We start from the raw sequence: 15,797 nt of genomic DNA, 5'->3' as shown, positions 1-15,797 counted from the left end.
CTGCTCATAGATTTTATTACTTTTTAAGTATAATAATAGTGTGTTAATGCCATTTCTTCAAAGCGATAGAAATTTAAAATTGTAGACTTTTGCGGTATAGACTTATAGAGTATTTTTAAACGGACTCAAAGCGCGGATTCGATGCGAAAGTATTATTTATACATCTTTTAGCAATAATTAGATAACCATGCCTCTGACTATTGTTATTCGTTTGTCCGATGATGATGTCTTCGTAATTCCTATTTTCGCCAAAATCACAGTCAAAGTCAAATTCAAAATCATTTATTCATTTGGGTAACACAATGTACACTTATGAACGTCAATAAAGAAAAACATATTACTAAATGCTTCTAATTTTACATTTACCTACTGCCAGTTCTCAAATCAAGGGCGTAGAACGGACCACGAGGAACTAAACGTAACGTAAACAATATATCGTTGATCAATAAGTACAAGTTAAAAAGAATTAGAGAATTTTATTTTATTTTAAGATGTGAAATTTTAATAATGCTATTCTTTGAAATTAACAGGAATTTATAAGTTAAGAAAATCAGATTTTTATAATTAAAATCTTTAAATTTTCTTTAGAGAATGAAATATGTAGAGAACTAACTAGTTTTTATCGAGAAAAAAATATAAACCCATCAAATCCAATACATAACATTGAGTTACAATCCATTTTCACAAAAACTTTTTATGAATACGAGAAAACCAGATTATTTAGCCTTATTTTTCCTTTTCAAGATTTAGAAATAATATTTTATCTCATAACAAACACTCGATCCATATGATAACTGAAAACAACTTTTAGTTACTCGCTTTTATCAGTTAAAAGAAGATTATGATAAATAAGAAGATTATTGTAGAAATAAGCGTATTTATGAGATAATCTGTTTATATTTTGTTGGCTAAACCACTACATAATACTATAGAAAACTTACATAATATAAAGGAAATAGAGGAAAATGGATTACGGACAATGAGTCACATGAACAAGGAACGAGGGCAAGTCACAGGGCACAGGAAGGTCAAGGATTACACGTGGAGAAAGGAAGGTAGAAAGTCAAAGTCTGACTGACAATTAATGATATAAATAGTGTCTATCGACAGGAAAGCAAAGACAGGGGCCGATTGTGGACAAAGCAGCAAACGAGAACCTAAACAAGCACAAGAAACTAGAAAGCACGACCTGAATATTACAAAAACAGGCCCTGCAGATAAATTATTAAAAATTGTCATAATTGATTTATTTATTAATACTTCGTTGCAAAAACATAATAAAGTTGACAAAATTTAATGAAAAGGAGGGCAACTGGCGGCCTTATGGCTTTCGAGCGATCTCGTCCAGGCAACTACTGTTAAAAAAAAGAAAATATATTAAATTAGATAAGGTAAGCAAGAAGTGCAAAATACATATTTATACATATAATTATTTACACAAAACTAATACAGAAACAAAAAAAAACTAAACTAAAAAGGACACCTGAAAAATAAAGAGTGAAACTGAATCACGACAATTCTAGATCAGTCTCACGTCAGTTAGTATGAAAGTTAGGGATACGATGTGGACAGGTACTGTTTGTACAATAGAGATTTAAAGGGAGATAGAGAAGCAGCTAATAGGGACAGGAAGTGAATTCCATAGCCTCATTGCAGAGACCTTAAAGGATTTAATTTAGTTTAATTTCGACACCAGACTTCTATGTAAAGACTTCTGCTTGGTACGACCGCTCCATCGAACTGAGGACCGTATTTTTTTTTGGAGCGGAATCTCGCGGTTGGCGAAATGAAATGTAGCTCGGCCGAAATGGGCTCTGAGGACCGACCAGTGCCTTTATTTATAGCGTGCTCATCAGTTACGAACCTTTTTCTCAAATTACACTGTGTTATTTTATGATGTGACATATAAACAAAATTATACACACTATCGTATCGACAATGTACCGTACAACAGAACACGGCTTCCATTAAAACTCCTAATGTTTTGTGTAAATTCGTCAGAATTCGTCCACACTGTAACACTGAAACAGCGAGTATAACATCGCGTCAGCTTTTACTCACCTCCATATTTTAGGCACCAACATCCACTAATGTCTAGCAAAAGCCTGAACAAAATTTTCCATAGTAACTGAAAATGTAATGACATCCAATTCTGCCGTGAGTCTGCGAATATGCAAACATATTCAAATGAAACTGCTTTCGTCGAAATTTATTTCGTGTACAAGAGTAATTAGATATATGAATGAGAAAAACTGTTGCCGCTTCACGAATGTTATGGTAGCTGTACACACTCGGCGAGACACCCCGAGACAGGCCGAGGGCGAGAGTGTACAGTAGAGCTCTCGTCTCGCCTTGCTTCCTCGCAGTCGGTCTCGCCTCTCTCGGTCGCCTGTCGGTTTTTTGCGCACGAGTCAAAGGGTCTCGCGAGTAAAACGAGAGCGACCTGTACACACTCGTTCAATCACTTGCTCGATGACTGTGGTTGTGACAGGACGTATCGCACAATGTGGTCTAACGAACGCGAATTAGAGTTAGAGTTAAAGTACAAAATAAATGAATGACATACAAAAGGTAAAACATACATACAAGTAGCAATTTACAATTTTGGATAATATTAAAACTTTATGAACCTAATTACCTATTTCTGTTGCGGTGCATAGTAACCATCCACCATCTTCTTCTTCGCCATGGCTTCGTAATTTTTTTTTAATGATAAACGTGAAGAAAATTATAATAACTTATTGCACAAAGACAAACAGCAGCAGCGGTTTCCACGTCCATTATTAACGGTGTTTTAAATACAAATAACGTAACGAGTGTGTACAGGCTGCGCTCTTCTCTCGGTCCTCTCGGTCGAGACTCTCGGCGAGAGGCTCTCGCCGAGTGTGTACAGCCACCATAAAATTTAAATTATGGTTAAAACTTTGAGCTTTTGAAGCGTATTTTCACAACACGATTTTAATAAGCTGTTTTGTATAATTGTGTTTTAGTTGAATTCTAGTTTGTAGTTCGAAATAAGCGCAATAGGATTTGGTTAACAATAGAAATGATATATGAAGTACTAATTACAATTTAAAACTAAACTCAACAATATAATATGATATCACTTTTAAGGCAATTAGGTCTTTGGTATTTTGATTTATGTTCTCCATTGCAACATGATTGTAGTTTCCTCGATTACTTTGTAATCCCATCACATTCCTTTTTGTTAAAGTCAGTTTACAAGTGCGCGTTATTACAAAATTCGACAATTATCTTTGAGAATGAAAATAGTTTAGTTATTGTTTCTTTAATTCGTTCGTTATTTTGTTAACCTTAATAAACACACTTTCAAACATCACAGGTAAACAATTTTGTTAAATTATTATCGAAGTAGAAACCATTTATTTATTATTACTAACTTTGTCAAAAAAAACAAAAATAGAATCAATATCTTTAATCTTCGAATCACAACCATAAGAAATAAATATATCAGAACATGTTAATAAAAACGTAGTTACTTTCATAATTATATGGTCTAATAAACATACATAATTACGTATATACATAATACATAAAAATATATACGATATGTATAATACATGTTAACAATAATTTAATACATATTTATTAAAATATTTTCAAATAAAAATGAAATGCATTTATATCATAAATTACGTATTTTGTATCATAAAAATAATTTATAAACAATAAAATACATAAACTTACTATAATTAATATAAATACATAGATAATATAATAATATATTTTTTTAAATATATAAGTAACTGAACCGGAAAGATAAATAAATATAGTTTAAAAAAACTATAAAACACTCTTTGAAAGCACATCAAAATAAAAAGTAAAAAATAATTCCTAGGCTGAAAATAGTAATGAAAAAAGCATTTTTCGTTTTATAGTTCACAACAACGTTTTATAGTTTTTTTTTAAACTATATTTATTTTCCACTTTTTAGTCCTAGCAGCAATACGTGTTGTCTCAATTTAATCGTATTGCTTTGTGGACTTAAAAAAAATTTCATTGTTTTTTCGAGATAAACCTATGAAATTATTATATTGTCGCTGATTCTTTATAAGTGTACAAAGTTTGAATTAAATCTGTCCGTTTAAAGTGGGTCAAAATCGAGTCCGAAGGAGTCGGTTACATACATACATACATACATACAGGTGAAGCTAATATAAAGCGTGTAATAAAAGTTGGTAGACTAGGCAAAGCGTGCTACATAAATAAAGAATTATAGATTTTGCATGTAAAATAAATGTCAAAACGAAACTGATTCTAGTTATGTTCGAATAAAGACCATTTCTATCCTATATATGCCTTATTATATGTTTGATTATTGTTCTTGAGCCAATACTAGATGTCCGGATCGGTCCACAGTGAAGACTGGGCGAATACGACGACTCCTGAAAAACATTATTATGATTTAGAACAAAGTATAGAAACATTTCAACATTTTGTGCGAAATTAATACAAAAACAGTAGTCATATACAGAAGGCCGATGGCATAGGTAGGCATATGAAATTAAACCCGATTATGTAACTTCCGGACCCTACAACAATTACTTGAACCATATTCAGTTTCGGTAAAGCTAAGCTTCATTTTAATGGGAATTTAATATTTATGTGATATCTAATCGAACTTGTGTAGTTAATCCTAGCGGCCTGATTCGCTTTCGCATAACTGTTTTTAATAATATTACGTATATAGATATTATACTCATGATTATAAACTAGAAATTGATCCAGTTTTTTGGGAGTATTCATTGCAATATATAACACAATTTTAGATTAGTTTTTGTCTGTTTTGACGACTTATTGGTCTAGTGGTTGGTACCCCTGACTGCGAATCCATGGGTCCCGGGTTCGATCCCCGGCTGAGACGAGCATCGATGTGATGAGCATTTGGTGTTGTGCTTAGGTCTTGGGTGTTTAAATATGTATTTATATGTCTATCTATCTATAATATGTATGTATATCCATTGCCTAGTACCCATAACACAAGCTTCACCAGCTTAGCATGGGACTAGGTCAATTGGTGTGAATTGTCTTTAAAAAAAAAAACCACTCATTGTTAACGCATAGTGCGTAAACCTAAAGTCCCCGAAGCCTCGGATTGGAAAACATAGCTTATGTCTGAGTACATAAACAGTTGTAATAAAGAAAAATCTTTAATAACCAAAATTGTTCAGTTACCCGTCGGAAAATATATTTTTCCTAACCATGTAAAACGCTGTATTTGGCAACCGGCCCGTTTACTTGGCACGGCTAAATCTACTTAAGCGCCCTGCGGGTTGCCTCCTTTGAGAATTTTATTTCACTCTTTCATCTTAAAAGCTGTATCCTATTTTGTCTACTTTTAAACGTTATTCATTACTCGGTTGAGCCATCTTTTCAAGAATTAATTTCTTTTTGTATTTCAGTTTGTAAATGTTTTGATGTTGTTTGCCTAGTGGCTTCAGCGTGCGACTCTCATACCTGAGGTCGTAGGTTAAATCCCCGGCAGTGCACCAATGGACTTTATTTCTATGTGCGCATTTAACATTTGCTCGAACGGTGAAGGAAAACATCGTAAGGAAACCGACATGTCTTACACCCAAAAAGTCGACGGCGTGTGTCAGACACTGGAAGCTGATCACCTACTTGCCTATTAGATTTAAAAGTGATCATGAAACAGATTCAGAAATCTGAGGCCAAGACCTAAAGATGTTGTAGCGCCACTGGTTTTTTTTTAATGTTTTGATGTAGCCTGTAATATTAAAGGTTCAGAAAAAAACGTACCAACTTGCTATGTGAGTGCCCATGAGCGATATTACTTAACATTAAGCACGTCTGTTTGCACCGTTGTATAAAAAAGTTGTAAAAGAAATTAACAAAGGTATTGGAAAGAACATCAAAATAGTTCATAGACATCTGTCGTTAATTAGGGAAACTAAAGTGTGAATACCAACTATCCTTTTATTCTTTTTTCTATTAAATGATTAGTCGTTACCATGCAACGTGTTTTACGTATAGATTCAATAATAGAACATTGAGTTTATCGGCTAATACAATCCGAACCCAAGTTACGACGGCTAAACCGTGCGTACATTAGAAACAATTGTTATTTCTCCATATCTCTTGAACGCCTTAAGAATTCACGACTAATCCACTAAAACAATAACGGAAAGCTCTAGAATAATAAACATATTAAGAACTGTATTATAAGTTTAAGTGTCTAGATGACTACTAATTTATTTACTTAATCAGACAATAGGGGCTTCGCGTGAAAACCTTTCATATATACTTTATTAGCTTATTTTGTTTTTAGTTTTTCTTATGTAATATTTATTTTTGCACTTCTTGCTACCTTATCTGATTTAATACATTTTTTATTCTCACAGTGTTTGCCTGGAAGAGATCGTTCGAATTCGATAAGGCCGCCAGCCCTCCATTTCATATATGTTTAATTTTCATGTTGTAATGCAACGAAGTATTAATAAATAAATAAATCCTTGTGAAAAAGTATTCCCAGTATTGAAGACAATTACAAGACCTAATTTAGGAATATTTAGATTAGAGATTTCTTTTTATACAACAGGGGCCTAACAGGCAGGAGAAAATATTAAGTGACTCGCCCACGCTCACACTCCCAGAAGGCTCGCAAGTGCTAAGCCGGCCTTTTACGAATTGTATTTTCTTAAAGAATGTGCGAAACAAAGTGTCGATTAAAAAACGCTCTGTTTGGAACAACGGACTTAGCGCTAAGTATGACTTCGGTATGTCAAATCCAATGCATTTAAAGTAATTGCTTAGTTTGTGAAAATTCTTTTAAAGCTCAAGTACTAAGTAACAAATATCCCGACTGTAAGTTAAACTCTTGGCTTGGCCGCGTTCAGTGAGTTATCTAAAGTTTGTGATCCCGCTGAGTTTCTAACTTTATCGTTTTTTCTCGAAAGCGCTTGAGTTCTGGGATCTTCAGGGCATTGACCTTTTCCCGGTTCCAAACTATAACTATTTAAGGAATATTTTTCATTTCATGAGAGCAAAAGCAATACACACGCTCATTGTTTACATAATGTTACATATAAAACACTGAACTTTTTTTAAGCTGAAACGTTACGGAAAATCTTTTTGAAATATTTCATTTACCTTTTGGTGATGCCAAAGAAAATGCCAAACAACGTTAGTTTCGAATTCGCGTTTTGGCCACGTGTCACAGACAATTTTAATGCAATTTTCGCATCGACAGATCTCAGCAAGAATTCGTCGACGCAATTTCCAAAATACCATTGGCTCTGAGCATACGGCTTTTATTAAATAGCCAGTCAACTTAAGAAATCAAAACCCGACGGTGTTTAAACACAGCATATATATATAACTTAAATATACTTGACTCGAGACACCTAGAGAAGTTAATAATTTGTGTAAATGTTACCTCAACTTAGCACTCTTTCTCCTGCCAGTGGCTACTGCGGTGGCCTGCGCAACAGCTGGTCCGTCTTCGGTTACACTCTGAAACGCCACAATTTTTTTTAATTTAAAAGACCCCAACATAGTAGCCTATCAGGCACGTGATCAGCCAGATCTGTGGCCGAGAAGCTAGGCAGCATGGGAGTGTCAAATCTCCCCTTTCCTAAAAAGGGACTTTATTTGGTGGGCTTGGCGTCTCGCTTCGGGCCCGGGCGCCAATTTCTCTGGAAATATCCTCATGATTTTTGACCGGCAATGCACCCTTTTCAGTTGCGATGTACAACAGGCCATTGGTATGCAGAACGAACAGGGTGGGCTAGAGAACACAACCTTGCAGAACGCCTGCATTGATGGGTCTAGGATTGGAGCACGCTCCGTCCTCTAGGACTTTAACGCTACCTAATCATATTTGTGGGCAAACACAACAATCATTTAATAAGTGGAAATGGAACCAGCACCATCCAAATGAAATCAGGGTCATACAGACCAACTCGGGCTTATGATTATAATTAACACAGGATATATGATTCTTCTGGCTAAACTATTAATTTATTTAACCGAATATTATTATTATTAACAGTTAGCATTTTGCCCTGTCTACAGATAGGAATGCCATGTTTAAATAGCTTTTAAGTTTATTACGCAAGTGTTGCATATTTTTGTTTGTTTAATCTAGTACCTCATCATTGGCCTCCGTGGTTGTTTGATAAGTGGGTACGGGAGCTGGAGCGCCGTAAGTTGGAACAACACGGGGCTGAGTTCTGAAACAGGAAGAATTTGGGACTTTATAGGACTTCATAAGTTTAATTTATCTAAATGTGTTATAAGCAGCAGTGTTGGTCTAGTGGCTTCAGCGACTCTCATCCCTGAGGTCTTAGGCTCGAACCCGGCTGTGCACCAATGGACTTTCTTTCTAAGTGCGCATTTAAAATTTGCTTGAACGGTGAATTAAAACATCGCAAGGAAACCGGCTTGCTTGACGGCGTCTGTCAGGCACAGGAGGCTGATCACCTACTTGCCTATTAGATTGATATCATGAAACTAATACAGAAATCTGAGACCTAAAAAGGGGTTGTGCCATTTTAAATGTTTTATACCCCTACGCTTTCAGTTAATATTTCAAAAAATTTTAACTTTCAATCTGCAAAGTTAAGCGTTCTTTAAATAATAATGTAAATTGTAACCGAAAGATCTAGACAGACAAACAGACATGACGCATCATTCCAGATGTATTAAGGACAAGGTCGTATTAAAATGTTACCCTATTAGGTTTCGTTCTGAATATTTAAGTATATTGTGTAATGCTATCATTGCCAATACGTGATAGGGTTTATTTATGAAAATACATATATTATAACGAAAGTTACGACTTAACGCTTGAAATTGTGTATTGATTTTGTAAAATTTTATTGTCTAACCTTACATAAACAATTGAATGATGAGTTTTAATTAGTTTATTAATATTGGATAGTTACGACCCCGATATTATTACTTCCACAATAATGACCCACCATTCTTGCATGAAATTTGCTCATTAAACTTAACTTATACATCAATGCAAAGACTCAAGAGGGTAGTTTATGCATTGTATAAAAAACATTGACTAATGAGGAATTATTGGAAATATTAACTGTATGTTGCTAGGACAACAATTAGATATGAACAATTTTCCTCTACGTTTTAAATTTACGTGCGAACGAAGTTAGTTAATTAACAATTATAAGAGCTATATCAAGATGAAACTTGAAACTACATTTGTAAGTAAGTCATCTGAGTAAGTGCTTGGTGCGCGTCTAATCGTTCGAAATGGAGATTCTAAAAATGATAGGAACTTACCTGGTACCAAAAGCAGTAGCAACCGCGGTTGCTCTATTTCCCTCGTTTTCTTCGAGTTCCTCTGCATCCAAGCCATTGTCTGGCAGATCGTTTATCCCACTTTGTAAAGCGACTTGTCCTTGTGCTTGCGGATATTGGTTCTGGATATCGTACTGGTTGGCTTGAGCCTGATCTTGGTATTGGCTTGGTTGATAATACTGAGGTTGAACATTTTGATAGATAATTTGAGGTTGCTGCGCTTGTTGGTCTACTCCTGATTGTTGCTGTTCAAATGCCTGAACGAATTGGGGTTGAGCGTATTGATTGGGTTGGATAATTGGTTGATACTGTCCTGCTTGTGGAAAAATATTTGGTTGAACTTGGCTAGGCTGGACAAATTGATTGGGCTGAGCATAGGGATTAGGCTGCGCAAAGTTGGGCTGGATGAATTGGTTCGGTTGAACTGGCTGCGCTTGAGGCTGTATAAAAACTGGTGTTTGATACTGAGGAACTTGCGTTTGAGTCTGTTGTTCAGTAGGTTCAATGTTTTCTACATCTGGATTCGGTTGCGGAACTTGACCTGGTTGGTATTGAGGCTGAGCAAATTGGTTTGTCTGAGCTGGATTGATTGCTTGAGGTTGGTAAACAACAGGTTGCGGTTGGAATGGGAAAGCTTGAATTTGAGGTTGGTACTGATTAATTTGTTGATATGGGTTTGTAGGTTCTCGTAATGGTTCCTGCACGATGATTGGATTTTGGGTGAGTGGCTGGGTTTGTTGTTCTAAAACTTGTTTTTGAGCTAAAACTGACGGTAGAGCGGACAAATGCGCCGGACCGTCGAATCCTGGGAAGTTCGATGACTGGATTGGCTGGTAGTATAGAGGAGCTCGTAATTGACCTAATTGTTCAAGTGAGACAAACTGAGGCGATTTCAACTGCGTCAGCGGACTTAAAAATAATTCCGGTGGGTATTCTTGGACATTCTGCTTTGTCACTTCTACTGAAACGTTCTCTTTTTGCTCTTTAGGATCTACTTCTTCTTCATTAAGGTCGAATGTTTCGGTTGTTGGCTCTGCAGTTTTAAATTCTGGTTTAACAGTTGTAGTTTGGACGAATTGTCTGGGCACCTGTTGAGATGGTAGGCCATTAGAACTTCTCACTTTGGCGTCGAATTCCCTTTGTCTTGCGAATTCTTGAGCTTTTTGCAGTTGCTGCTGGTACTATAAAGAAGAGAACAAGTTTATTGTGCTGTATTTGGTGCTAGACTATATTTGATGTGTAATTTTGTTTAACGTTCTAAGTAGATATAACTCTCTGCATGTAACGATCCGTAACAATTGCGTATAGAATTTATTTATTTATGAAGATTATCATTTCTTTTAATAACAAAAGATAGTGTTAGTTATTGAGTATGCGACTTTAAACTATCTATGTAATATAGTAAGTAAAAACATCATAAGGAAACCTGCACGTCTTATGGCCCTGGTATTCAATCACCTACGTGTCTCTAAGGTAAAACCTTTATACATTTATATAAACGAGCCTTACTTGTATCTGTCTGAAGCTTGGGTCCAAATTGCGTATATCCGCATTAATACTTGGCGCCGAAAACAGTTGTCCATTAATTGGTGACACTTGGAAAATTGGTTGCTGTTCCACCGTTGGCAATCCTTGGACTGAAACGTCTACACCATTATCGAAGCTGGGATTTGCTGGTCTCCGAGGGTCTACTGGCAGATATTCTTGCTTTAGGGGTTTCTGAAACATTTTATATAATGAAATCATATAAAACTTGCCTTCAGATCTAATATATGTACTTCATCAGTTCAACAGGGACAGTGTTACCAACGAAACTACCCATTTATAAATATAAGATATAAATAATCGTATAAAAATTCGATCCAATCAACTACAAAAAGGAAAGGCCGGCAACGCACTTGCGAGCCTTCTGGCATTGTGAGTGTCCATGGGCGGCGGTATCACTTAACATCAGGTGAGCCTCCTGCCCGTTTGCTTCCTATTACATAAAAAACACCGTTAAAAATTCTCAATATTAGTAGTCCCAATAATTTATATTTAAGTTTAGTGCCCAGATACACATTCTAAGCCTAGAAGACTGAAGATTTAAAAAACTGTCCGATGTCGACGTGCACAATACTAATTAGGTTCTCTTATAAAAACAATATTAATTTTGTTTATAAGAATAAATTTATTTAACCATATATGTCAAATTATCAAAATTATCAAAAGCTCAATATTTACGTACCTGTGGAAGGTCAAAGGATGGTCCATCCGGTCTCCAGCCGCTAGGAGGATAGGGTGCCTGACACACCACACTACTAATCGCCAAGGAAAGTATTACCAGCAACTAAAAATAATTGATGTTAAAGCTATTATTATTAAGGTACTAATGTAGGTGAAACATATTTTTTTAATTTATACGATTATTACAAAACTCGATTGTCAATCCATTTTGTATAAGCTGCCCTGCGATTCTGTAACTCACTTTTCGAACTCACACAGCTGTTTTCGCATCGGCGGTCGCTCTCAAATCAGTCGTGAAGCAGTCATTTTATGATTTGGCATTCTGAAAAGGTGGGAGCTTGTTGTTTATTGTTTATCAGAATGCCAAATCATAAAATGACTGCTTCACGACTGATTTGAGAGCGACCGCCGATGCGAAAACAGCTGGGTGAGTTTGAAAAGTGAGTTACAGAATCGCAGGGCTGTATTGCTAGTATATTTTAAATTTCAGATTAAAGTAATTATACGCAAACCAAAATGGATTTCTTCGCTAAATAAATTTCAAACAGTTCGTAGTGATAAAACAAAGTTTAACAATAAAATGTCAAACGCATTACTAACAGCTGTATTTCGGGAAATTTTATCTTTCAGAGACATTTCCCTGCCGCAATAAAGTATCTAAATGGACAGAATTAAATTATAATTTATGTGGTAATTATGTCGAATATTTGAGTTGCTAGGACTCAAGTTTCAGAGCAGCTGCATTACAACTGAGCATATTTTTTATTAAAGCTCCTCAAACAATTGAGCGTGCAAAAATAATAACAAAAATCTTGGTAATATTTTTGAGGTTTTTGGTATCTAGTATCAGGGTGTATCTTCTTAGGGTTTAAAACGAGACTTCCGTGATTGGATATATACGGGATTTTGATATTTAAGATTTAAGAAAAACACTAAAGTTATTTATACTATGAATTATAAACATTGTACAACGATAGCTAAAACGCTACTTTAATAAAATGCGAATTAAAAGATTTCGAAAATTGATTGAAAATGATGAAACTTTGATATTTTCAATACATGTGCCTCTGTGAATGCGTTTGCCAAAGTATTCAATGATTTTTTTTATAAAAGATCTTTGTTTTATGTGGTATCTATATGTGGTATCATCGGTGCCGTAAATAAAGTTAGTGACTTATCTGAAATGTTTTTTTGAGTGTTAGTTAATTGTCGTTCGTTATTAAAATAGAACAACATAAGCCAAAAAAAAATTCGTCCATGAAAATGTCTTAAAGTCAAACAGGCTAAGAGCACTTAAATAAAAACCTAGGTATACAAACTTAATGCGTATTTTTGTTACGGTAAAAGGGACATTTCCTTACAAAGGAAATTACGGGAGCTCACAAAAATGTACTAAACAGAGAGCTTTGTAACAAAAGTCGAATTAGCATAATAAGTACGAAATTGGCAGAAAGAAAAATAATGTCGGCGGAAATTCTCCGTGCATTGCTTGTATACAATTTCTATCCATGAGATCTGTCAACATGATTATTTCTGTTAATTAACTTTAGGAAATTATATATGTAGGTACATTAAGTAAAATAAACTTAAACTCGACATTAAAATCTATCTATTGAAAACGATAGGTTTCATGTTGAGTACTACGCAAAATTGTGCCCGAGTTTATTCTTCTAATTTTTTTTTATTAATAAGCTCATTCAAAGAGATTTCAATATATTTATATTCATAGGAGAAATAATCTTAAAAATTACGCTTGGTATTTAAGAATTTAAACCCTAGGCGTTAATGACTTATTTTTGATTAAATTATAAAGTTAGCTTATAATATAAACTCATTGCTTGATCCTAACTCTTTTTATTATACTTCCTAAGCGGTAATAAGCCGAAGGAAAACGTTTTCTTTACCCTCTTTGAAAGAACATTACGCAATACATTTTGTTCTTTAATATAAAATTGTAAGCTTTCTTATAATTAATCACAAGGATCCTAAATTAAATTAATAAAAGGTGACGAAGAAACATTTTACCCGAAATTGTTTAAATTATCCAGTACCATCGTGCAATAAAGTGCTTTTGACAGTCTCGCTTATTAAATTTGAGTAATTACTTTTGTACTTGATGTTAACAACAGTTAACCCCTATTATATATTGAACGAAGAAATCCTCAGGGATCTCTAGAGAGACGAGTTACCTCTCAATAGATGTATCACACGTACGTTAATGGACATATCAAATCGTAGGATTTTCGCCTTTGGCGGCCTCAGATCGTGACTTGCCCGGTAAAACTTTCAGGTAAACACAACAAACTTTAAAGTTGCGAATGTAATGTAAAGTTGTACGTTTAAGTCAAGAATATATGTCAATGAATACAGTAACCGTGTTATATTTTGCGTAGTACATTATTTTTGTTCTGTCTGAACTTTTTTATAAGTGAGGATGGAATAATTGTCAAAGAGAAAGAGATTTTCCTATTGTTATTTACGACAACTATTCGAGCTTATATAAAAATGTTAGTTATATTTTTTTTGTTATCTACTCAATATTTACACACACTTAGCACAACACACAAGCACAATAAAAACGTGTAATCACCTTCATTTTCGTTGACTTTCGCCTCTTGTGCTGCGCGCGCGCCGGTTTTATAGACAATAGGTCTAAAAATTATCATTCGAATCGCGCGCATAATCGACCTTTATCAACATTTGTACAAAACGTGAGTTCAAAATCATTTGCATTCAAAAATCGTCCCTATTATGACGTGTTAGGAGTGCTATGGAGTTTTGTACGCAGGAAAAATATTAAAGAAATAGGTGATGCCGAAAGACTTTTTCTCGCGATTGTACAATATATTTTTATAGTTATTTGATATTACATTTTTGTAATAACTCTAAAATTGTTGTAGTCCCTTCTTTTATATAAATTTGTTTTGTTATGTAATACGTAAACATAGCAGGCAATTTATTTATTATTTTTAATTATTTAAAGCAAATTTATAAACAGGTTTTTCTCTAGTACTGGTTTTCCATCGATATTTTCTTTAATTCCGATACTGAACATATATTACTAATACTTTATCCAGTTGATCAGCTTTGTGTGTTTCAAACGGAAACTATACAATTATAATCGAACTTTCAATCCGAAACGAAGCTCACTGAATATTCCAATACTCTATTAATATTCGAGTGATACTCCCAAAAACGAGGAGAAACAATCAAAGGCCCAATTGTCCAACCTAGAATATCGAATAAGTGAACCAATTGAGATCCAGACCATACTGTGACTATCGCTTTTACGCATTTAATTTTGTTTATTACATTTTTCGTTATTGAACCGATGTGAACCCTAAAAGATATTGGAATTAACTGACATATACCACAATATATATATTTAATAAATAATATACATTATACATTGAAATAAATAACTAACTTTAACATAAACTAAAATATTAAAAGAAGTCCCTTTAGGCAAGGTTCCGAAGATACTGGCAGCGTTCCCCCTTTGAATCGCAAGACTAATTCTTTGTCCGAGGTAGCTGCCAGATCTTCGGTCTCCTGTGATGTCGACTAACCTTTTTGATATTTCTTTAAAAAGCCTTAAAGCGCTAGGACCCCACGGACCAAGGGTCTCGACACCGAATGGGACAAAATAATATTCTGAGCCTAGACCCCTGTATTTGCATGCTTTAGTTTTTTCAGCCGCTTCACAAGCCGCACCAGCTCTGTAGTTGGTTCCATGTAGATGGGAAGGGGCCAGCGTGTCTGAACAGGTTGCATCCCATACCAGTACCCGGCCCAATAATTATTTTTAATGACATATATACGTCCCAATATGTCACACATGTGTGATTTAAAGGAATACTTGTTATTGCTTCAAAACATAAGTTTGGCACAAACAATGCCATGCTCTCTTGACCTGTTTTGAAAATGTGCGCAAATATGTATGACTTTAAAGACTTTAGCCTAACATCAACGAGACCTTTAAAGGATTTTTTAATTGACTTTAAATAATTGATCGAAACAGTTCGACTGCCGACGTAATATTTCCAATTCAAAGTCCCCAAATTATGTATGTGAGCTTACTAGTTCGTATTCGTACTTATTGATACTACATTAACTATTTCTGACACATGTCTACGGAAAAGTTTGAATTGGATTTTGGAATAAAATATTTATTAGTTTGGTTGAAGGTTTTCCTTAGGTTATTGGTTTCACCTGCGCTGTGAGGATGAGAATTATATATTAAATGATATACAGGGTTATTGGTT

At 34.7% G+C, this 15,797-nt stretch overlaps 1 protein-coding gene across 1 annotated transcript; it reads right to left on the bottom strand.

The window, feature by feature from the left end:
- Positions 1-4,174: 4,174 nt before the first annotated feature.
- Positions 4,175-14,154, bottom strand: LOC125052672 (transcription factor SPT20 homolog). Its single transcript, XM_047653645.1, has 7 exons — positions 14,123-14,154; positions 11,534-11,635; positions 10,816-11,025; positions 9,289-10,487; positions 8,132-8,213; positions 7,418-7,494; positions 4,175-4,406 (listed from the first exon to the last, which is right to left on the bottom strand). The coding sequence occupies exons 1-7, from the start codon at positions 14,126-14,128 to the stop codon at positions 4,337-4,339; spliced, it is 1,746 nt and encodes a 581-aa protein (XP_047509601.1). The 5' UTR covers positions 14,129-14,154; the 3' UTR covers positions 4,175-4,336.
- Positions 14,155-15,797: the final 1,643 nt, after the last annotated feature.

The sequence above is a fragment of the Pieris napi genome, chromosome 9 (genome assembly GCF_905475465.1).
Source record: "Pieris napi chromosome 9, ilPieNapi1.2, whole genome shotgun sequence".
Lineage (NCBI taxonomy): Eukaryota > Metazoa > Arthropoda > Insecta > Lepidoptera > Pieridae > Pieris > Pieris napi.
Note: the sequence above shows the minus strand (reverse complement) of the source record. Positions and strands in the feature narration are given on the sequence as shown.

Bases quoted from the DNA above. Each gene is read 5' to 3' on its own strand.
- LOC125052672 (XM_047653645.1), bottom strand. The intron at 10,488-10,815 runs GTAAGGCTCGTT...TCTTCTTTATAG, and splicing joins CAAGCTTCAGACAGATACAA to TACCAGCAGCAACTGCAAAA. The intron at 8,214-9,288 runs GTAAGTTCCTAT...TTCCTGTTTCAG, and splicing joins GCTACTGCTTTTGGTACCAG to AACTCAGCCCCGTGTTGTTC.